Raw genomic sequence first — 25,192 nt, 5'->3', positions numbered from 1 at the left:
GGTTTTTGAATGGTGTTTAAATTTGGATAAGAAATTTCCCTAAAAGACTCATGTGTTAAAGTATTTGAAGGACATAAGGGAAGAAGAGGCAGCCTATCAGAATTTTCACCTGACCTTGGCTCTATATCCCAGTAAATTCTTGCACTGGCCAATTTTGTATGTTTTGATGGCAGAAATTTCCAAGCCCCAGTTTCAACATGGGTAGACAGAGCCAGAGGAATGAGACTTCCTAAAAAAGACTTCTTTCTAGTTGCTTATACTCCTGTACCATGCCAACAGCTGCTCTTCCCTTAGGAGCTGAGATGGCAGCTCAGCCCCTTACTGAGAATGATGTCTCTGGCATTATTAGACCTGACCTTGAATCCATGTTCTACCCTTTGAGGGCCATTAGAACCTTTCAAGTTACTTAGCCTCTTGAGCTCAGATTCATCAGGGATTTCTTGTTGCTGAGAATGATATTTCAGCTACTTCTGTAAAATACCTAATACAATTTAGGAAATCACTAGACATTTGTGAATAAGTGAGACTTTTTGATAGAATTAAGTCCTAGAAAGAATTTACTTTGTGAATGGCTACAAGAAACACTGTACAGCATGATAGAGATACCATTTAGCTAAATTTCATGTTAAGGTACAGAAGCAGCACTTGGGTGACTGTACCTTTTCCTGAAACATAATTATTTTATCACTCTTTTCATCTCATTGTTGAAGTAGTGATCACCCACCCTAAATAATATGAGAACACCAAACACATAGAAGAGATCCTGGACAGGTGAAATTGGCAGCAGTTTATTAGTGGCATGCAGTCATAGCCCAGAGAATAAAGACACCACATGCCATGTGACCCCATGTGGCAGTGGCAGTCAGGAATAAAATGAGCCAGCAGACAAGTTTGTAGTGAGAAAATGGGCCACCTCCACCTTTTTTTCTCTGGGATATATAACTTTAGGCACATAATTTTGCAGGCTGGTAATGAAACCTAGGTTAAGGACCAAGTGGAATACAGCTGATAGAGGAACAAGTTGGGAGAGCAGCATTTCCTGTTTGTTGATATACAGATATCCACACACCTGATGGGACCAGAGGACTTCATGGCTAGGCCTTTGGGCCTGGAGGGGCTCAGACATGCTAAAGTAGCATGGGAATTTTCAGGCCTTATAGTAGAAGAACAATTGAATGAAACTCTTCAAAGGCAATGTAACAAACAACTAATTTGACAACTAGAGTCTCTAGGTAGTATGCATGTCATAAGTTCCTATGCACTATGACTGATGTAACTAAGGTCTCATTGTAGTACAGGTCCATAACAGATAAGAACACTAAAAATTCACCTTCAGTTCTCATTTTTTTATATACTCTGTATGTCATCATTCCACAGAAAGAGAAGGAACACCTTCACTCATGAAGAGGATTTTCGCTTTACACTCTCCCTCTCTTTACCTTCTGCCCTCCACTCAGCTGGACTATCAGCAAGGCTGGGCATAGGGCATACCTTTCTCCAGGAACAGGATGTTAACTCAGGGACAGTGGTTTCAGCAATCAGAGGCTCTCTCTGCCCTGAAAGATTCACATATACTGATTATCTGCCATCTTTGAGTCTTCTTTCTAAGTTCAAGTCTTAAAGAAGAGGCAGAAGGATAAGAGTGAAGAACCAAAAACCTCTAATATTCTCTCTTTCCTTTTTTAAATTCAATTATGTTAATTAATTCAACTTTTGTTAATTAGTTTTAGCTTGTTTTGGTTTTTTGTTTGTTTGTTTTTGTTTTGTTTACTTGAGATAGGGTCTTGTATGGCTTGAAACTTAAATTCGCCAGCCTCAGCCTTCTGAGTGAATTTCATGCCTCACTTCCTTCTCTCCACATGGCAAAATCGGTGGTTAGGGTACAAAGGGAAAAGTGAAACTATGGAATGAAAATAGGAGTTGGGTATGTGACACTCAGGAGACTCACAGAATTGCTGACTGCCAGGGGCTCAATATTGCTCCTGGGAAAGAGCTCAGACTTTTCCCTTCTTCTTACCTGTAACTGGGGTGGGTATCTTTTATTCCAAGTCCCTATTGCACCTGTCCTTATTTCTGAACACAAGAGTAGTATTTCAAGAAAGTAATAAAAATGGCTACAGAAAGCTTAGATTTAATTTTTAATATTTAAAAGAAAATAAAGACATCTGTTGTTTACTTATGAAGTTGTCTCAAACTACTTTCCTGCAAACAGAATCCATCTATCATTTCTGTTGCTTGATAGCAATATTGACAATTTTAGAGAAAATGGGAAACTTTATATTTGAATAGGCATGTGACCCACAAGTAGCTATGAACACAAAGGATGATGAAAACAGAAAAAGAAAAATAAAATTGGACTGATGTCACTGGTATGAGCAAACTCTCCGCTGGCTTCTGAAGAGCTGTCAGGAAGCTAGGGAATGGAGGTCCCCACTGTGAACTTCTAGAACCTGTTGCCAACACATCCTCCAAGTTCTGCAGCACACTATCTACTGTCTCATTAACTTGGTTCAAGATATCAGTGCAATCTGGGTGTTGGTGTATCAAGACTGAAATACTAAGATTGGGAGGATCACAGTGTGAGGCCAGCCAGGCAAAAAAATAATAGTTCAATAGACTCATCTCAACCAATAGCCAGGTACAGTGGTGGACGCCTGTGCTCTAATACACATGGAATACTGAGATCAAGAGGATAATGATCCAAAACCAGCTGGGCAAAAGAAGTGTGTAAGACCCCATCTGGGCATGGTGACATGCACCTGTGATTCCCAGTGACTTGAGGAGACATAAAATAGGAGGACAGTACTCCAGGCCAGCCTAGTCAAAGACCAAGACCCCATCTCTAAATAAACCAGAGTAAAAATGGACTGAAGGGCTGACACAAGTGGTAGAGTGACTCCCTAGCAAGCAGGAAACCCTGAATTCAAAACACATTATCACAAAGGAAATAAAAAAAAAGATGTTAGTACAAAGAAGAGAAGAGAGGAACAGAATACTTAGGAAGTACAGCATATGGTGAGGTGGCACCTGCACAAAAGTCTAATACTTGCAATGGATGTGTGGGGCAATCAGGAAGGTGGGACCAACAGCTAAAGCAAAGCAGAGAGGTGGTAAGTGGCCAGTACAACCACTGCCAAATGACCACAAGACACTTGGGGAGTGATAAATTCAGACCCTAGAAAACATTCCATGAATCCACAAGCACACAAAATAAGGTATTAGCAAACAAATCAGTGGTGATTTGTCACCACTGCACTGATAGGTCACTTTGAGTTGCAGAGCAAAAGCAAGTCAGTAAGAGAAAAGGAGAAGGGCTGTATCAAATGTGTATGATTACTTCCTTATGGAGAGGAAAATCGGGCACAGAAGACAATACCATTGGTTTTGCTGTGCTGGATAAAAAAAAGGAAGGGATGGTCAGCACAAAACTTGGGGGGAGGTTTGGTGTATGCTGAGCCCCCCAGTGCCATGACAGCCGTGGCAGCTGCTGCTTCTGTGCCTTCCTCAGTCACCTCCACAAAGGATTTGTGAATGACCGTGGACAAACACAAGTCTTTCTTAGATGACATTCCAGAGAGGTCAGCTCTGCCTTGTTCAAAGGCATCAACCATACCCAAATCTTGAAGTACATCTTTCATGTTGTAATTTTCCTCCAGTTTAAATCTAGGAAGGAAAACTTCCACTTCTCTTTTATACAACTTCTCTGGCCTTGTCCATTCTATGAGTTTCTCATAAGAGAGTTCTTTTTCCACCTAGAAAAAGAGAATTAGACATTTAATTTCTGGAGTAGTGATGTCTGAACTACTTATATTCTTTGATTTTAAAGATTTCTAACTAAGCTTTACTATTACAGTAGCCACTAGCCAAGTGCGGAAGCTAAGTGCTAGAAGTGTGAGAATCATAAGAAAGATAGGAGTTTTAAAATTTTTACCTTTACAGTAAGGTTAGGACATTCAAGTAGTTGACGATTTTACATTTCAGTGGGTTGGCTTAGCTACTCCAGAAAGTTAGGGAAAGTAGGTTTCCCGAGGCCGAAGACAAAGCTTGGAATGCATTTATGAGAGGATGACCATTCTCTTAAAATTATAGCTTCTGTCTAGAAAGGACTTCTCTTTCACCTGAATTTCTTCCCAATGAATCCTCTACAGTTCTGTGTTCATTTAACTTCCAAATTTTCAGTCTATCACTTCCTGTTTCCATTGCCACTGACTTTGTTCAGACATTGTCATGTCTTGTTAAAGGCCACAGCAGCCTCTATTGTGATCCATCTCCATTTTACCTTTTTCCAATTAATCTGTTGCAGCCGGCTTTCTGAAAAAGCTAAACACTGACCTTTTTTTTAAGTCTTTATTGATTCTCTACCACCTTTCTCTACTACCTCAACCAAGGTCCATTGGTTAGAAACTTCAACATCACCTAGGAGCTCATTACAAATGCAATCCCAGACACCAAACCAGTCCAGTCAAATTAGAACCTAATTTTAACAAGATCTCTAGGACATTAATACACTCACAGAGGCACTGTGTCCTATAACTTCTTTTTGAAGGACAAACTCATAATTGAGCAGTGGTTGGGAGAAGACTACCAATATATGTCAAAGTATACTTTGCACATTGGAACAAATGCATGAAATATGTCCTCTCCTATAATTCTACAACAACCATCATCAATAGCGTTAAGATATGGATCTGAAAGTTCTTCTGAAGGCCATGTGCTAAAGCTTGGATTTCAGCTGTTGGACTTTTGTAAGGCGATTAGATTATTAGGACTTAAATGTACCCAATGGATTAATACTATGGTGGATTCATAAACTGATGGAATTATTGGAAAGAGATAAAATATAGTATGTTAGAGCTAGTTGAAGGGAATTGGTCCTTGGGCATATGATTGGGGTATGTTCTGCCTGGTCCCTCCTTCTCCCCCTTCTCCATTTTCCCCATTCCTCTCATCTTCCCTCTTTCCCTACTGCTATAAAGGGAGCAGCTTTAATCTGTATGGATTATCTGTCCTGATGTTCAACTTTGCCTCAGGCTCATAGCATTAGGATCAAGTGACCATGAACTGAATCCTCTGAAACCAGGAGCCAAAATAAACCTTTCCTCCTTTTAAGTTGTTTGTCTCAGGTCTATAGTAACAACAACAGAAAGCTGGCTAATACTATCATCATTTTCCAGAGGAAGAAAGAGATTGAGGGAAGAAAAATTATTTAATAGTAAAGCAGGACATGGAACCTGGTCTGACTCCAACCTGTGCCCAGGATGTAGTGTGTGTTCAATATATAGAATACTACATAGAGGTAGCTACAAAAATGGGAAGAAGCACGTGACTAAATATGTTAAAAAATCCTGGTAAGAGCAAATTTCCAAAGTTGCTTTTCTACAGGTTTGTCAGAACCTTTAATATGATAACAGTATGCTTTCACACTCATTACCATTTTCAAGTCAGTGTCTTCATCTGGAAGCATGATGACCATATTCAGATCTCCTCCAGCATAGGGCAGCACAAGAATCTGAGTTGATATTTCTTCAACATAGGTCATTTTAAAAGATGATTTCTGATGCATCATTTGCACAGTTCTGTTCTCATTCTATAATGGAATCATATAAAAATTAAAGTGAAAAACAACCAAATTGACACATAAGACACAATCAACAGAATCAGGCACTTTCTAAAACACTTCCCCTTTCTCTCTTGATCACCACATTGACTTTCCTTTACTGGCTCATCTCATTCTTCTTAGTTTCCCAATCAAATAGTACCCAGGATTCAATCCTTTTTTTCTTACATTTTTGCTTGTCTTTGGGATCTGATGTGCCACCCAAAAATTCATTGCAATTATTTTCAGCAAAGTCATTCCAGAACTTGAAATCTCATATCTGCTCCAAAGCAGAATCTACCAAGTGCACTAAAAATAACTCAATTCTCATGATTCCCCTCTACAGAACCAACCTTAAGGTTCTCTTCTCAGCTTGAAGAAGTCTTCCCCATACTCAACCAGACATTGCCACAAGAATATTACATCCCCCATCACCAAAGGGACATTAATTTTTCCAAAGAATCATTTACTTTTTCATAATGCCTTTTCTCCTCTTTTATCTTATTAAGAATTATCCTTCCCCTTTCTTCTTGTCTGAGGTGCAGTTAAAATCCTGAACCATCCTGTTATCATGAGTAAGAAACTAGGTGCAACTGATGATGGAGAAAGAAAACAGATGGTTCCATCAAAGTCTCACCTACATCTTGTTGTCTTCCTGGCCTCTGTCCACTCCAACATTTTGTTAGAGAGATGAAATACTAGAGTTTAAGATACTATGTGTTGGAATTTCTGTCATAGGCATTTGAATGAAACCCTAACACACATTGTGTTAAAGAAATTTCAGTCACAGAAATAGTATGCCAAGAAAAAAATGAGATGATATATTTCAGGAAAAAAATGCTTGTAAAGAGAATAGATATATTAAGAAACTGAAGATTAAGATTCAAGTCTTTCCAAAAGATTTAACTAGTAGTGAATAATCCATGATAAAATTAATAAATCTATTCTGCTTGTTCAATAAATCTCTGGAGCTAAATAAAAAGTTAAGGATGAACAGATTCAGAGTACGACACATCTTGTGCAAATAATATTTTAAAAGTGGAAAAGCTAGCTCACTCCTGTATAGGTATCCTTCTACCTAGCTTTTAAACAAACATTTGTGCTTATTTATCTTTACTCTAGAAATAAAACTGATTCAGTATTTGCTAAGCAAAGACTGTGCAAGGCACTTGTAAGCATTATCTACCCTCAAATAGTGATAAATACAATGGGAAAACAACACTTCTTTAACAACTGCAATGCTACCATGGAAACAGGTGGGTGGTACCATGACTGATGGGAGCAAGAGCAGCAAAATGGCACAGATGAGATGGAGAACCAAAGAAGCTTACCAAAGAGGAATCTGGTGGTAAGAATGGAGCTTGAAGGTGCTGATGACAAATCAGGATAAAGAAACAAATAGACTTGTTCCAAATTATGACAGCATCATGAAACATGTTACTGGAGTTTGAACTTTATTGCAACAACTTTGGGAGTCTGAGAGTAATATAGTTGTTTTGTAGTGTAGATAGTACACAAAATAGATGACCTATTTGGCTGGGGAAGAGGCCCAGGAATATGTAGTTTCTTTTTCTGAGATACAAAAAGTGAGAAATGGCAAGAGAAAGTCCCAACTCTTGGCAGGGGGTCCAGTTGCAAGGATGGCACAAACCTGTGCAAGTTCCTAAAGTAAAGCATCGTTCATGTTTAAAAAACAATGGAGCACAGGGAACAGGAACTGCCATTGACAGTGCAAAATACACACCTTGCTGACATTAAAAGGCATTTCTTTGGTCTGCTTTTTCTCAAACTGATTTTCCCAATTCCCTTTGAAATAGATGGCATTCACTAGAATCAGCTTAGTCAATGAACCAACTGAATATGGAGGCAGCATGTCTGTAATTTTACCTGTAAAGAAGAATTAAAAGTCCAGTTAAATAAAGGTTAGCTGATGCATGTACCAGGATTTTTCAGATCAATCACTTTCACTGAGAAAACAATTTGAAGGAAGTTCATATTGCCCTAAAATGTAACCATGGAAAGGGATACTTGAACTCACAACAGCAGTACAAATACCACAAAAAAAATAGAGTGGAAAGGCCAAGTGTGATGACTCATGCCTGCATTTGCAGCTACTCAGGAGGCAAACTTTGTGAGGATTTTGATTCAAGGCCAGCGGAGACATAAAATAATTAGATCCATTGTCAAAAAACTGCTGGGGTGTGGTGGGCCACTGTGTTATCCCAGGTACAAGAAAGGCATTGTACAGATATTTTCAACCTGAGGCCAGCCCTGGCCCAACCTGAAAGTAAATAGGATTGGATGCATCCCTCGAGTCAAGAATAGTACAATTTCAATAAAATGCATAAAATAAGCACTTGATATTCACACACAGAGTATAAGCTATTAATATTTTAGATGGAAATAAGTGATTGGTGCCTGTGGCTCACAGAAAAGAACTTAAAGAATTATTGAAAAAGTGAGAAGTTGGCACTCCTGTAAAGAACAGTGTAGATAAGAATTTCATGTTAAAGCATTTGGCTAAGCATTCTGGAGCATTGTACCGAGAAACCACTGCATGGTTTTATGCTGACGTGAAATAAAATCTCTAACATTAAGAAAAAGGAAAGGTAGGTTGTTGTAGAGGAGATGTACTGAATAGTGACTGTATCACAGATAGTGAATTAGAGCGAGGATAGGGCCATTGGCATGGCTCAAGTGGTTCAGTGCTTGCCTCGTATACACAAAGTTCTGCATTCAATTCCCATAATCACTTAAAAAAAAGAAAAAAATGAAGACAAATTAGACAAGATGTCTACATGCTGTAATTATTTCAGAAGCAGTTTTCTAAACAACCAGGTTTCCTATTTACTCAAATATGTAAATAAACTTTAGACTTTAGAAATAGATTTTAGAAATCTGCTTCTGAAATAATTAAATCTATAAACTTAAATATGTTACATATTTCAATAAATATGTAATTTTTTAAGTAAGTGGAATATATTACTGTTTAAAGTATTATTAAAAAATCTAACAGTTACTTACCTTTAGTCCTATCAGCAACCCACACATTTATGTGTTTCCTGGATGTCTCTGCCTCCTTAAGGAAGTCAAGCTGTTCCATGTTGGCTTGGTAGAATTGATAGCAGGAATTTGTAAAATTCTGGGAGAAATAATTAAAACATGATTGTACAGCAACAACAGTAACTAATAACAACTTACTTTCATTTGTCACATCAGAAAGTCAATAATTTCATGATTTACCATAGTAAAATTCAATAAAATATAAGAAAGTAATAAGTCCCAATGCTTTTAGTTATTTTAGTTATACCTATTCTTAGCTTACAAATTACTAAAATAATGATGTGCACGTTATGTGATTTTCATATACTTCTGGATCATTTGAAAGCATTTCAGATCATCGGTGAGATCATTCAAAAATCACTGTGAATTCTCCATAAACAACAATCCTTAAATGTATGCCCTTAATAGCAGAGCATCAAATGCATGAGGCAAAAACTGACAGAACTGCAGAGGAAATAGATGAATCCTCTATTATAATTGGAGACATTAACAGTTCTGTTTCAGAAATGGGCAGATTCAGCAGGCAGAAAATCAGTGAGGACAAATTTGAACTCAAAAACAATGTCAACTAAGTGGATATATTTGACATCTTTTGAGTCCTTCATCCAAAGGGAGCAGATAAGACATTCTTCTCAAGCTGTGTGCATTGCTCACCACATATATTATGTGGTGCTCCATAGAAATCACATTAACAAATTAAAACAATAACAATTATGTAATAGTGCTCAAAGACCACAGTAGAATTAAAGGAGAATTAAAGAGAAAGATGGCAGAAAAATCCTCCAATACTTACATATTAAAAGCACACTTCTAAACAAGGAGGGGGTCAAAGAGGAAATCCTAAGAAACACTTAAAATTATTTTGAACTAAATGAAAGTGAAACTGACAACACAGTGCTCATAAAATGTAGAACAGAAACTCTCATTGATAGCTTGTGGGAATGTAACATGGTATGGCCCCTTTGGAAGCCATCTGGTAATTTCCTACAAAACTAAGAATACTCTTTCCATGTGATCCAATAACACAGTGTTCAATGCTTATCCAAAAGGAGATGAAAAAACCTGAACAGGAATGTTTATAACAACTTTCTTTATAATTGCCAAGATTGGAAACAACCAAGATGCCCTTCAGTAAATGATCCTGTAAGTGAGCTGTACTGTACCCACACAAAGGAGCATTGTGGAGCACTGTTATAGATATGTAGTGTTCCTCAAAAGGTTCTTTTGTTGGAGACTTAGCACCCAGTAGATAACACTATTGAGAGGTTATTGGATTATGGGGGTGGTAATAAAATGTATTGTGCTCTTGGTGTGTTTTAGCTGAATGTGTTCTTAGAATGTCCATATGGTTAGAGGAAGTAGGACACTGGGAGTACAGGCATGTCTTATCCATGGCCTCTTGCTTAGCTCTCTGCTTCCTACCTGCCAACTAGGGGAGCATCTTGTCTGCCACATGCTCTCACCTCATGAGATGTACCTCACCACAGACCCTTAGTAATGGAGCCAGCCCACCATAGATCAAAACCCCTGAAACCATTAGCCAAAATAATTCTTTTCTCTTCCTAAGTTGTTTTTCTTCACCATTTTGTTATAGAGATGGAAAGCTGTCTAACACAAACCCTAACCACAATGAGCTATCAACTCATGAAAAGACAGGAAGGAAACTTAAATGCCTATTACTCAGTAGAAGAAGTCAAGTGGAAAAGGTTAGGTAGTATTTTATTCCAGCTCTATGTCATTCTTGAAGATGCAAAATAAAGACACATTTAAAACATCGGTGAGCCATAGTGATGCAGGCCTGCAATGTCAACACTTTGGAGACTGAGGCAGGAGACCATCCTGGGTTATGTATATACCTGTCTGATATGTTAAGTTACTGTTTCATGAGCCATAGTATTAATGAATTAGTTCATTAATTTCCAAATTAATGAAAATGTTTCTCACCCCTTATCTTAAATTCCAATATCAAAATAGCCATTTGAATACCATTGATTTTCTTAATAAACCCACCAAAAGGCAAAAGAAAATCAGCCAATCCTTGCTGCTTGCTGAAAATTTAGAGAACCTATCTAGAAAGAAGAAAGAGTGATGATAAAAAAAAGTAAAGTAATGTTTCCAATCTCACTAATGATTGACATTATGGTTGACTTTCACTTTATACCAATTTGTTGTGAAATAATTAGAGTTAGGAATGAATAAACTTTTATAAAAAAAATTGATATCCCAAGCATAGATAATTCATATAAATCAAGAAGAAAAAGGCATACATTACTATGGAAAATGTGCACAGGATACATCAACAGAAAATTCACAGAAAAGGAAAAATGCTCCATTAACATAACAAAGGTCATTCAACACTGCAATAGTCATTGTTGATGGTGGTGGTTAGAAATGAGCACTTTACAAATGCCCTGGCAGGAACTCAAATAGCTACAAGCATTGTGAAAAGTAATTTGACCTTGGTTATTAAAATTTAAAGCTTCTTTCCCTTCCTTCTTTCTACAAATCCACTCTAAAGAGTAATATATACACAGAGGCACAAAATCATGTAAAAGAACATTACTCTTCGTAATGACTCAGATTGGATCCAACTCTAAATGCCACCAATGGGGGAACACATTCCTACACTACAGTACATGCATAGTTAGGAATATTAGATAATGTAAAAATCAGTATTGTAGATCCATATATACTAAGATGGAGATAATTTAAGCTATGTTGTGAAATGAAAAAAAGCAAATTATAAATAATCTATATAATATACTGTTATTATACATACAAAAAACTCACAGAGCAAACCTTCTATATGTCAAGGAAGGTCCACATTAAACTCATAAAAGATCTTACACTGGTAATGGGAATAATGGAATCGGAAAGAGGTTGATGAAGATTTCTGTGTTTATCTGCTTTATTTGAATTTCGTATGGCAAGATATTACTTGAGTATTTTTTAATGAAATAAGTCATGAAAGCATTGTCAGCAAACAAAAGCAGTTTAACCAGCAAGAAACAAACAAAAATTTTAGTGACTGAATAACCAATCAAAATATTTAAATGTGTAAAATGATAATCAAGTGTTACAACAAACAAAATAATCAACAATATCTGCAAAGTGACGACTAGAAATATTCATTCTGACTCTTTCTTTGTTTTGGCTGATTCACATTCAGTTGTGCTAGATCCATGCTAGTTCTTTTAGAAATGGCCTAATTCTCTCCACAGTATTTGCTACAACCCCATGTGACAGACAAGAAAACTGAAACAACACAACTGTGTGAGGTTTGTACAGGAAGACCTAGGTACAAGCTCACTTCTGCAAGTTAATAACACACATTATTTCTACCACTCTCACCACGTGGCTGTCTTTATTACTTAAAGAAAAAAAGAAAAAAAAAAGGATAAGGAAATATGGTGGAGGAGAAACTTTCTCTGTTGGACTCCATGAATGAGAAAAGTCTGAAAGGAGAGACTACATTCCAATGACCTAAGGAGAGAAAGATCATCAAGAACCACAAAAGAGAGACAGGGCTACTGAAAAATACAGCAAAACATAAAGATAACATAATAAATTAAGAAGCAGTTTGTAGTCCACCTCTGGCTCCCTTAGGAGGAGTTGAAGCTGAAGCCTCCACTTCAGGCTTCCACAAAAGACTGGCAGACCTAGCTGTTGGATCAAAGCCACACCTCCAGCTAACCTTAACCCCAGTGCTATGATTTGAGAGTTCAGTGACTTCCCAGCATGACAGACCCTTTAATTACCTACACTTTGGAAAGCTTTGGCAAGATGCCATCTTGAGAGAGGGCCTCCTATTCAAGACTGAGATAGTGGGGTAGGGGGCCTTGTAAACAAGAAACATTCACACTCAGGGCATATGCAGATACCTGGCCACAGTAAATGAGAGAAGAGAGCCATGAGAGGCTCAGGAACGGGAGGAACTTCTAAAGGGAGCTGGAGAAGGGAAAGGTGAGTGATTAGCAGCCCTGCCCTACCTGGAGAGAATAGCTTCATTGCTTGAGGACAATGCCAAAAACAAAGCACCTAGCCTTTGCTGTCAAAGAATTCAGATAAAAAAAGAAGCTGCCTGCAGGTGAATTTTAAGACTGAGCTCAGAGATTTCTGGGACTCCTGGTCACCACATATGGGTGGGAGACTGCCCAGACAAAAAGAAGAAGAGGTTTTGATTGGGAGGAGCTGAGGGCTAGTGGCAAGAGCTCAAGAAGCAGCAAAAGACCCAGAGGTCAGTGGCCCCACCCTATGCAGTAAAAATAGCTCCATTGCCTAAAGACAATGTCAAAACCAGTGCATCTAGCTTCCACTGCCAGAGAACTCAGGTTCCAGGAGTTCCTGAAGCCGCTAGTCATCAGGTAGGCTTTGAGACTCAGCCAGCTGGCACACTAAGAAATTTAAGGCATAATCCCAGTTCAGGGGGTTGTGGGAAACCTGTACACCATATTGGGTGAGAGACAGCTAGGAGAAGTGGTTGAGGAGAGGAAGGGGCTTTGACATGGGCAAGAGGAAAAATTAAAACAATACCAGGAGCTCAGGCAGTGAAGGACCTGATAGTTTGTGGTCATACCCTTTCCAGCTAGAGCAAGCCCCAGGGACAAGAGATCACTAAAGAAACAGCTCCAAGCCTTTGGCTGGCATGGTTCTCAGCATTCAGGAACTATCTGGTGGCTTTGGGGACTTGCTGCCAGGCAGGACTGAGAGTTCTGAACACAGGACCAAGATAAGATGTGGAAGAGAAATTCATTAAACATATAAAAATCCTGAAAAAAGAATCAAACTGAAATTCTGGAGATGAAAAGCTCAATAAGTCAGGTAAAAAACTCAGTGGAAAAATCTCTCCAGTAGAATGTATGAAGTTGAAGACAGAATAGCAGGGCTTAAATATAAAGTAGCTGTATTCACAGAGTAAAATGAAGAAAAAAGAAAAACATTAAAGAAATATAAGTGGAATATGCAAGACCTCTGGGACACTATTAAAAGACCAAACTACAAATCATGCATCATGGGGCATAGAAGAAGAGGTGCAATTTAAAGGGATAGAAAATATATTCAATAAAATAATAGAAGAAAACTTCACAAGTATTGAGGAAGTGATAGTCATTCAGCTACAGGAGGCTTTTAGGACACTCAATGGACAAGAACAAAAAAAAAAATTACTCCAAGACATATCATAGTTGTCTATGATATGTGTACAGAACAAAGAAAGAACATTTAAGCTGTAGGAGAGAAGTGGCAAGTCACATAGAAAGGTAAATCCACCAGAATAACAGCAGATTTCTTAAACAGAACCTTAAAAAGAGTGAATGGAATGATGTAGTACAAGTGCTGAAAGACAATAATTTCTAATTCAGATGACTCTACCCAGAAAAGCTATCATATATAACTGAAGGAGAAATAAAAAAAAACTTCCATAAAAAACAAAAACTAAGCAATTTATAACCATTAAACCAGCATTGCAGAAGATACTCAAAGATGTCCTACACACAGAAGAGGAAGATAAATGTACCCATGAAAACATGGGAAAACTAAATTTCACCAGATGAGTACATAAGGATATGAAACATAGAAAAGAAAAAAAAATCCTACAAAAACAAAATGGCAGGTATTACTACATACAGAAAGATTTTTCTGTATAACAACAAGGAACAGGCTGAGAAAGAAATCTCATTCACAATAGTCTAAAAAAAATAAGATATCTGTGTATAAACTTAACCAAGGAGGTGAAAGAACTCTACAATGAAAACTATAAAACTTGGATGAAAGAAGTTTAAGATAACACCAGAATATGGAAAGACCTCCCAAATTCATGGATTGGTAGAATTAAAACCATGAAAATGGCTATAATACTGAAAGCAATCTATATGTTCAGTGCAATTCCCTTCAAAATTCCAAAGGCATTCTTCACAGAAATAGAAAAATCTATCCTCAAGTTCATATGAAAACAAAAAAAAACCTTGAATAACAAAACAATCCTGAGCTTAAAGAGCAATGCTGGAGGTATAACAATATAAGACATCAAGTTATATTACAGAGCCATAACAAAAACAGCATGCTGCTGGCATGAAGACCAGAATATCAGAGAATAGAACACCCAGGAATAAAGCCACACAGCTACGGCCATCTCATCTTTGACAAAGGAGCCAAAGACATACACTGGAGAAAAGACAGCCTCTTCAACAAATGGTGCTGGAATAATTGACTATCTACATACAAAAGACTAAACCTAGACCCCTATCTCTCAGTCTGTACAAAACCCAATTCCAAATAGATCCAAGATCTTAATGTAAGCTCTGAAACACTGCTAGTACTACAGGAAAAAATAGGGCTAACTCTGGAAGATATAAGTATAGGCAATTATTTTCTGGGTAAGTCTCCAATTATCCAGGAAATAAGAGCAACAATTGATAAGTGGGAATACATCAAATTAAAAGATTCTGCAGTTAAAAATCACTAGAAAAATCAAAAAGCAACTCACAGAATGGGAGAAAATATTCACCAGCTATTCAACATACAAGGGATTAATATCCAGAATATACAAAGAGCCAACAAAACTAAACAACAAAAGAACAAATAATATAATTAATAAGTTGACAAATAAGTTGAATAGACAGTTATCAGAGAAGAAATGTGAGTGGCTAATAAAATGAAGCACCTTAGCCATAAAAGAAATGTAAATCAAAAGGACACAAAGATTCCATTATACCCCAGTCATATTGACAGACATCAAGAAAACAGACAGCAATGGATGCTGGCAAGGATGCGGCAAGAAAAGAATCCTCACACACTGTTGGTAGGAATATAAACAGGGGCAACCACTGTGGAATTCAGTATGGAGGTTCCTCAGAAAACTAAAAATAAACTCACCTATAATCCCAGTACACCACTCTTGGGCATATATCTGAAGGAATGTAAAGCAGTATGCAAGAGAGATACCTGTGAACCCATGGTTACTGCAGCTGTATTCATAACAGCCAAACTGTAGAAAAAGCCAAGGTGCCCAACAACTGAAGAATGGATAAAGAAAATATGGTACATATACCATGGAATATTCTGAGACATAAAGAAAAATGAAATCATGTCATTTACAGGAAAATATATGGAACTGGAGAACATCATGCTGAGCAAGATAACTCAAACTCAAAAAGCCAAATATTGCATGTTCTTGTTCATTTCTGAAATGTAGTAGACCTAAACTGATGATGTTAATAATTACATCAATGGGACATGATTGTATATGGTGGACTGTATGGAGTAGTCAGCAGGAGAAGGAGAGAGAAAAGAGGATATGAAGGAGCAAAGAATCTGTAAGTATGCTACATATATAAATATGGAGACAGAATAATGAAAACCACCAAATACTGTTTGAAAAAGGGGAGAGGAGGTTGAGAGGAAATGCATACATAATGAAGGGCACAAACTTGTTCAAGGTACACTATATGCAAGTATGGAATTACACAATGAAATCCCCTCTATGATAACTCAAAAGAAAAGGAAGGGAACGGAAGGGAAAGGGGAGGGTAGAGGACAGATGGGAGGGGAGGAAAGGGAAAGAGAGAGGAGGGAAGAGGACAGATGGGAGGGGAGGGGAAGAAAACCAAGTGTGACTTAACTGCAAGGAAGTCATAAGACTTTTCTCCAAAGAGCCCATTAGCAGTTCTAAGCAAGTACTTGGTACCAGTTTTGTTAATTTCAGCCAGAAGTAACTTGAAACCTTGGTGAATGTCCTTATCTTCAGCACCAATTTTACTAAAAGACAGTGTCTGAAATTAAAAAAAAAATGAACTCAGAAACAACATACAATCTCACTATACTCAGACTTCAATAAATAGGTCTAACATTAAACTCTGCACAAATAGCTTTATGGACCTACCACTTTATAGATCTACTACTTAAAAGATCATGTTAAAAATGAGAAGAATCTCCAATCAAGATGCTGTCAGGTTCAATTGTCAGGACTGCTTCCTCTAAAAACAATGAATGCTAGGTCCTTACCCAGTGAAAGGTACAATGCCAACTAACCAAGCCAAAATAATACTCTCAGAAACCTTATAACCCCTTTTATGGGGGGAAGCCTTCATGGCCTGTCACTCTAATGACCTTACCTCTTTTTTTTCTTTTATTCATATATGCACACAATGTTTGGGACATTTCTCCCCATTTCCCCCCACCCTCTCCCTAACCCCCCCAGCTCTCTTCCTCCCCCCTCTACCCCCTCACTACCAGGCAGAAACTATTTTGCCCTTATCTCTAATTTTGTTGAAGAGTATAAGCAATAATTGGAAGGACCAAGGGTTTTTGCTAGTTGAGATAAGGATAGCGATACAGGGAGTTGAAACGCATTGCTTTTCTGTGCATGTGTGTTACCTTCTAGGTTGATTCTTCTTTTTTTTATTGTTTTATTATTAATATGTGCATACAAGGCTTGGGTCATTTCTCCCCCCTGCCCCCACCCCCTCCCTTACCACCCACTCCGCCCCCTCCCTCTCCCCCCACCCCCTCAATACCCAGCATAAACTATTTTGCCCTTATCTCTAATTTTGTTGAAGAGAGAGTATAGGCAATAATAGGAAGGAAAAAGTGTTCCTGGTTGAGATAAGGATAGCTATACAGGGAGTTGACTCACATTAATTTCCTGTACGTGTGTGTTGCTTTCTAGGTTAATTCTTCTTGATCTAACCTTTTCTCTAGTTCCTGGTCCCCTTCTCCCATTGGCCTCTGTCACTTTAAAGTATCTGCATTAGTTTTTCTGCACTGAGGGCAACAAATGCTATCTAGTTTTTTGGGTGTCTTACCTATCCTCATACCTCCCTTGTGTGCTCTCGCTTTATCATGTGCTCATAGTCCAATCCCCTTGTTGTGTTTGCCCTTGATCTAATGTCCACATATGAGGAACAACATATGATTTTTGGTCTTTTGGGACAGGCTAACCTCACTCAGAATATATTCTCCAGTTCCATCCATTTACTTGTGAATGACAACGTTTCATTCTTCTTCATGGCTGCATAAAATTCCATTGTGTATAGATACCACATTGTCTTAATCCATTCGTCAGTAGTGGGGCATCTTGGCTTTTTCCATAACTTGGCTATTGTGAATAGTGCTGCAATGAACATTGGTGTGCAAGTGCCTCTGGAGTAACCTGTGTCACATTTTTTGGGGATATCCCCAAGAGTGGTATTGCTGGATCATATGGTAGATCTACTTTTAGATTTTTAAGAAGCCTCCAATTTTTTTTTCAGAATGGTTGTACTAATTTGCATTCCCACCTGAAGTGTAAAAGGGTTCCTTTTTCCCCAAATACTCACTAATACCTGTTGTTGGTGGTGTTGCTAATGATGGCTATTCTAACAGCAGTGATGTGGAATCTTAGTGTGGTTTTAATTTGCATTTCCTTTATTGCTAGAGATGGTGAGCATTTTTTCATGTGTTTTTTAGCCATTTGAATTTCTTCTTTTGACAAAGTTCTGTTTAGTTCACGTGCCCATTTCTTTATTGGTTCATTAATTTTGGGAGAATTTAGTTTTTTGAGTTCCCTATATATTTTGGTTATCAGTCCTTTGTCTGATATGTAGCTGGAAAATATTTTCTCCCACTCTGTGGGTGGTCTCTTTAGCTTTTTAGTTTTATGAAGTCCCATTTATCTATGCTAGCTCCTAGTTGCTGAGCTCCTGGAGTTCCACTGAGAAAGTCTTTGCCTTCACCTATTAGTTCCAAAGTATTTCCTACTCTTTCCTGTACCAACTTTAGAGTTTGGAGTCTGATATTAAGATCCTTGATATATTTTGAGTTAATCTTGGTATAGGGTGATAAACATGGATCTAGTTTCAGCTTTTTGCAGACTGCTAAACAGTTTTCCCAGCAGTTTTTGTTGAAGAGGCTGTCTTTTCTCCATCATATATTTTTAGCACTTTTGTCAAAGATAAGTTGGTTATAGTTGTGTGGCTTCATATCGGGGTCCTCTATTCTGTTCCACTGGACTTCATGTCTTTTTTTGTGCCAGTACCATGCTGTTTTTATTGTTATTGTTTTGTAATGTAGTTTGAAGTCAGGTATTGTGATACCTCCAGCATTGTTCTTTTGACTGAGTATTGCCTTGGCTATTTGTGGCCTCTTGTGTTTCCATATAAATTTAACAGTAGATTTTTCAATATCTTTAATGAATGTTATTGGAATTTTGATGGGAATTGCATTAAACATATAGATTACTTTTGGGAGTATAGACATTTTTACTATGTTGATTCTACCAATCCATGAGCATGGGAGATCTCTCCACTTTCTATAGTCTTCCTCAATCTCTTTCTTCAGTAGTTTATAGTTTTCCTTGTAGAGGTCATTCACATCCTTTGTTAAGTTTACACCTAGTTATTTGATTTTTTTTGAGGCTATTGTAAATGGTATTGTTTTCTTATATTCTTTCTCAGTTTGTTTATTATTAGTGTATAGAAATGCTAAGGATTTCTCTATGTTGATTTTATATCCTGCTACCTTGCTATAGCTATTGATGGTGTCTAGGAGCTTTTGAGTAGAGGTTTTTGGTCTTTAAGGTATAGGATCATATCATCTGCAAATAGGGATATTTTGACAGTTTCTTTACCTATTCGTATTCCTTTTATTTCTTCCTCTTGCCTAATTACTCTGGCTAGAAACTCCAGTACTATGTTGAATAGGAATGGAGATAGTAGGCATCCTTGTCTCGTTCCTGACTTTAGAGGGAATGGTTTCAGTTTTTCACTCTTAAGTATAATGCTGGCTGTGGTTTGTCATATATAGCTTTTATAATGTTGAGGTACTTTCCTTCTATTCCGAGTTTTCTTAGAGTTTTTATCATGAAATGATATTGGATCTTATCAAAGGCTTTTTCTGCATCTGTTGAGACGATCGAGTGGTTTTTGTCTTTGCTTCTGTTAATGTGGTTTATTACTTTTATTGATTTTCGTATGTTGAACCACCCCTGCATTCCTGGCATGAAGCCTACTTAGTCATGGTGAATGATCTTTTTGATGTGTTGTTGAATTTGGTTTGCCATTATTTTATTGAGGATTTTTGCATCAATGTTCATTAAGGAGATTGGCCTATACTTCTCCTTTTTGGAGGTGTCTTTGCATGATTTTGGGATACGTGTAATACAGCCTTCATAAAAAGTGTTAGGCAGTTTTCCTTCCCTTTCTATTTCATGGAAAAGTTTAAGGAGGGTTGGTATCAGTTCTTCTTTAAAGGTCTGATAGAATTCAGTAGAGAATCCATCAGGTCCTGGACTTTTCTTTTTTAGGAGACTCTTAATAGCTGCTTCAATTTCATTTTGTGTTATAATCTATTCAGGTGATTAATGTCTTCTTGGTTCAGTTTTGGATGATCATATGTATCTAGAAATCTGTCCATTTCTTCAAGATTTTTAAATTTATTTGAGTATAGGTTCTCAAAGTAGTCTCTGATGATTTCCTGGACTTCCATGGTGTTTGCTATTATCTCCACTTTTCCATTCCTGATTTTACTGATTTGGGTTTTTTCTCTCCTCATTATAGTCAGGTTTGCCAGGGGAATGACCCTACCTCTTAATAGTGTCACTTTGGCACCACTGTAATTTTTGAAGGTGCATATCCAAATCTTAACAGTTCAGTTTCCCTACTTAAATTTTTTCTAAAGGTCTCCCTGTAATCACTTCCTGAAGGAAACCAGAATTCTATAAATATCAGTTTGAATGGGAATGTTTTTTCAAAACTCTAATCAAGTGAGTCATGTTATTAATGGTCACTATTTGTGGTAGTTTCCCTGCAAACATGGCTGCCCAACAATAAGTGTTATCTCTGCATATTCATGGTGTTAGTAATACCAAAAGATAAGGTCACAATCCTCAGTGATGGCACATGCCTGTAGTCCCAACACTCAGGAAGCTAAAGTTGGTGAATTTGAGGCCAGTCAAGGCTACATATTGAGACACTGGCTCAAAAACCAAAACCACAAATAAAAGAAACAGTGAAATCTCTATTAACTTCCCTTGGATTTGGGCTGACAAACATATTGCAGAAGTGACATTTGTCTGAGCTCAGTCCTTAAAAAAGCCCACCTTCACTCTCTTATCACTCAGTTACTGACATAGGGAAGGCCAAACTCACCTAAGAAAGGCCACATGGAAGGTTCCCAGAAGAATAAAAAGACTTTCTTGTTTCTTACAGGAGGATGAGACCGCAGCTGTCAGTCAGCACCAAGGCCACAGACTTATGCAAGAGGGCTTCTTTCTTTTCCAGCTGAGCTGCCAGCTGCAGCACCCACATAAGTGAGCCCTGGTTACATAGGCTATCCAGTGAGTGGTACCTTGCTCCCTCCTGAAAACTCCCCATCCTCATCCCTGTGCCACTAGTAGAATTACATGTTGGCAACAATCTCTTTCGAGTTTGAAATGGAGAAGAACCTCTGTATCAATAAATTTATAGCAGCATTTGTTATTTTCTAGAAATGGCTTGAGGTACCTGGACAATCTGGGCAGCTGTGCTTCCCTTCGCCCCCATGTAGACCATTGCCAAGGCTGAGGAGACACTTAAGGGTGAAAAAAATATGTTTTTCAAGTTGTTTCCACCCAGTTTTTTCAAAAGGTTCAAGGCAAAGGTGCCATTTGCTTCTGACAGAGCATCCATGGTGTTAAATCTGAAACAATGGATTTAAAGAAAGAGCTGCATAAGTACAGATTTACAGACAAATTGAGTATTTATTCAACTTATTCATAGTTATGGCTGATATTTTCATGCACTGAGTAAAAACAAGTACACTTAAAACACTAAATGGTTTTTGTAGAGTCCTCAAGTTTTTATAGAAAGCTTTTAATACTAAAGTGAAAAAACTGACTAATAATATTTCTAGTATAATCTCATTTTTGTCAAAAGGAACAAAACAGGAACATATATCTGACCATGTGCCTATAAGCATAGAGAATGGGCGGAAGACTACACATATTTACATATTGGGTGTGGAATAAGAAATTAACTTAGGTTTTGCTTATATATAGTATTGTTTGTTTTGTTGCATGGCATTGTACATATTTTAACTTGAAAATAGTCAAATATAATAAATCACAAAATTGCACAGTGATTTAAAATTTTTATAATGCTGAAGTAAAGGACCTCATTCTGAGTATAACATAGGGATTAAAACTCAAGATGATAAATCAAAGTACACAGGTATATGAAATACAACCGATTAACTTCTGATCTTTAATTCTCCTTAAAGGAAAACTATGCTCATAACAAAACCCAAATCATTCTACATTTTCCTAAGAATCTCTCTCTTCTTCCAAGTCTAAGCTCTTCACCGTCCAATCTTACAATAGCTAGAGGCTCCTGCTCTCACAGTGCAGTTACTGCAATGAATTTTTTCCCATGTTATATCGTAATAAATTAATACAAGTTAAATGACTAAGAGACAATGGAATTCTCTCTCACAGTTCAGGAAGGTAGAAATAAAAATTCAGTGTGTTAGCAAGATGGATCCTGGCAGAAGTGCTGAGTCACAGCCAATCCTCCCTCTCTCCCTGCTTGTGGAGGTTGCTGGCAATCCACAGCATTTCTTGGCTGCCAGAAACCTCACCCCAAAATCTGCTACCATCTCCACATCACATTTTTCTACATGTCTCCACTTGTTAAAAGGAGTCTAGCCATTGGATTAAGTACTTACACTAAATCCAAAATAATTTCTTCTTATGCAGTTATATCTGCAATGATCTATTTTTAAACAAAGTCTTATTGTGAGGTTCAAGATGGAAATCAATTTATTTTGGGGATCACCATTCCATCTACTGGATTCAGTGTGTAGAGTGTATGCCCCTCTTCACCTCTACATTACAGGTTTCTAAAAGTGGGGCTTCACAGGTCTCTATGGCCTCTGTTGTACAGGCCATTGAACAGTGGGCCTGACTGCCCAGGCAGGATCTGTGTCTGGCATAAGACTAAGCAGTCAGGATAGGGGTGGTGTGGGGGATTATCTAAGGCTAGTAGGAATGGCAGAATCAACAAAACCTAAGGCAGAAGAATTTTTTAGAAATATCTGTCATGTACTTCATAATTTAATTATTAAGAACATTGAGCACATGGTAAAATTCATCACTGCCCTGCCTTTCCACAAATGCATGAGTAGTTCTGCCTCTTGGGTAGATCTGGAGGAAACTTAGAAAGAGATAAGTGATGAACTAAGATGCCAATTGGTCAGGTAGGTAGTTCTGGGGGAGCAGCACCCTACTGCCCCATATACTTCAATAAATATTTACCACATCAATATTTTACTAGGGCATCTACCATACTAAGACATTGCCAGTGATTCATCTGGAGGGAATCACATATGTCCCAAAATATTTGATTTCCAAATACAGATGAATAGCAAAAGAAAAAGTATTTACAAAAAAAAAATCCTCTTCAAATGCCACTTTGAACTGGAAAGCAACTGTATTACCCTTCTCTTCTTAATTCTATTTCTTTGCCTCAACTACTGTCAAGACACATTACTGACATCATTCTTTGTTGTACTCAATTTCTGTCTTGGCTTAGATAGCCCTGTGAGACTGTGAGAAGGTTCTTTTATGTCACCCTCTTTCATAAGTGTGTTTTCTGGAAATGACTCTCAGTCCCTATTCAGGAAGGACAGGTACTGGCAGTGCTGCTCACGAGGGCAGATCCTTTCAGTTGTGGGTCAGGAACAGGCAGGTGGATGGAGGGAAGAGAATGAGTCACTGCAATGTGACAGAGAAATGGAGATTCTGTAGCAGTGAGAGAGGTCATGGGTTGCTGGGTAGGGAAGGGAGGCTGCTTGTCTGATTGTCAGGATTGGGTAATAAGCCATTCATTCTGTGATGGCCGGGTAGACCAACATCCCTGTTTTCAGGCCTGTCCATGTTGCAACATATGCTTCCAGTGTTGAGACTATCACACCTTGTGAGTTGTTTCCCTGACACAGGCAGGTGGATTGTCTTCCTCCATGCCCACTATTCAATCTACTTCAGAATTCTGCTAAATCTGTGCAATGTTTGACTCCTCACTTAGTTTCTTATTAATCAGAGAGCACATCACTGAGTCCCAGGGTAAAACTCACCCATGCCCTTAATACTAATGTCCCTTGTCAGATCATATCACCTAAGTCCCACAAACCACAAGAGGAAGACAGTTTTTTAAGTCCCACTTTTGTCACTAGGCACAATCAGATCCCATCCCTTCACCCAGCTTTCCTTAGAATCCACTTATTGATTTCCCAAAACTTTCCATGGTAGGAAGAGAGAAGAAACAAACTGTGCTGATTTTATCTAAACAGCAGCACTCAAATATGATTAAATGTCTTCGTCTTCTCTTAGCCAAGTGATAAGGAGTCTTGAAAAATTTTCCCTATAGTTATATTAATAAAATAAGATATCAACCACAAGATCTAAAATGTGCCTCAACTGCCTTTGAGATTCACAATTCTTTCTGTGTCGAGGGCTTCAGGTGGCCTAGAGGATTTGCAATGTCCTCTTCCCTGCAGGATCATCAGTGGGTAGGCAGCCCAAAACTCAGCACTGCAGACCCCCACTCCATGCCTCTATCCATCCACCCTGGCTGCTTCATCCTAGGACCCAGATGAGCACACCAGTGTCCTCCTAGTACTGGACAACACAGCCACCCTTCCATGCTCATGTGGGGTGCTATCACTCTCTGTATGAATTTCCTTGCTTGTAGCCCAGCAGGATGCTTATCCCACCCCACCCCAATCCACCACAAAGCAAGCCCACTTTCCCAGCCAGACCTTCAGGTATTCAGCCAGGTGAGGCCACACCCCTTCTCTAGAGAGCACTAACCTGAAAGAGAGTGAAGAAAGAGATCCCAGGGGAACATGAGAACCTCAGGAAACTCTTGCAGGCTCCAGCACTTACCAAGGATTAGGAGCTGATGTCCGATGTCCCCAGTGGAAGCAATTCCCAATGCCAGATACACACCTCAAGTTCTGGGTCTGAGCTGCCAGGAAGGAGACCACTGGATGAGCTGCTCTGGAGTCTGATATGAGCCTAATGGGGAGAACACAGTCCCACCCACTGCTGAGCAGGTTGCCAAAGCAGAGTGAGATGGGGAGTGGAGGACTGCTCAATCAGGGAATTTCCTGCTATGCGGAGCTAAACAGATTACTGAGCAAGCAAGACAAGGCTCCGGTCTCTGGGACTTTCTTGTCTGTAAGTGATTAATTATACTTCCTTCTCCATCCCAGTTCAAGAGTCTGTAGAAAAACTAAATTAGGACTTCAGCACCCCAAACAGTGCCAGTTCCTAGTATATCCAGGGAAGCTGCACTTTGCACAGGAGAAATTTAAAGCACACAATTCTACCCCATCATCTAGTGAAAAGAGTTCAACTCTGGAAGCTGACAAACTCACAGGCCACTAAGAAAACTCTGCCTGCTAAATGGAGCAGTCATGCTGGAAGTCAGGAGGAGAACTCTGTCAAACTTTTAAAACTGGAAAGTTCATCTTAGGAAACTTGAAATCCTCACCCAAGCTCTTTTTCTCAAAGTCACACTCTTG

At 38.3% G+C, this 25,192-nt stretch overlaps 1 protein-coding gene across 1 annotated transcript; it reads right to left on the bottom strand.

The window, feature by feature from the left end:
* Positions 1-539: 539 nt before the first annotated feature.
* On the bottom strand, positions 540-24,716 carry LOC109697073 (serpin B6-like). The gene is made up of 7 exons (XM_020180448.2): positions 24,552-24,716; positions 21,136-21,310; positions 16,279-16,428; positions 8,621-8,738; positions 7,341-7,483; positions 5,432-5,587; positions 540-3,752 (listed from the first exon to the last, which is right to left on the bottom strand). The coding sequence occupies exons 2-7, from the start codon at positions 21,298-21,300 to the stop codon at positions 3,342-3,344; spliced, it is 1,143 nt and encodes a 380-aa protein (XP_020036037.2). The 5' UTR covers positions 21,301-21,310; positions 24,552-24,716; the 3' UTR covers positions 540-3,341.
* Positions 24,717-25,192: the final 476 nt, after the last annotated feature.

This window comes from Castor canadensis, chromosome 4 (genome assembly GCF_047511655.1).
Source record: "Castor canadensis chromosome 4, mCasCan1.hap1v2, whole genome shotgun sequence".
In the NCBI taxonomy this organism is placed as follows: domain Eukaryota; kingdom Metazoa; phylum Chordata; class Mammalia; order Rodentia; family Castoridae; genus Castor; species Castor canadensis.
Note: the sequence above shows the minus strand (reverse complement) of the source record. Positions and strands in the feature narration are given on the sequence as shown.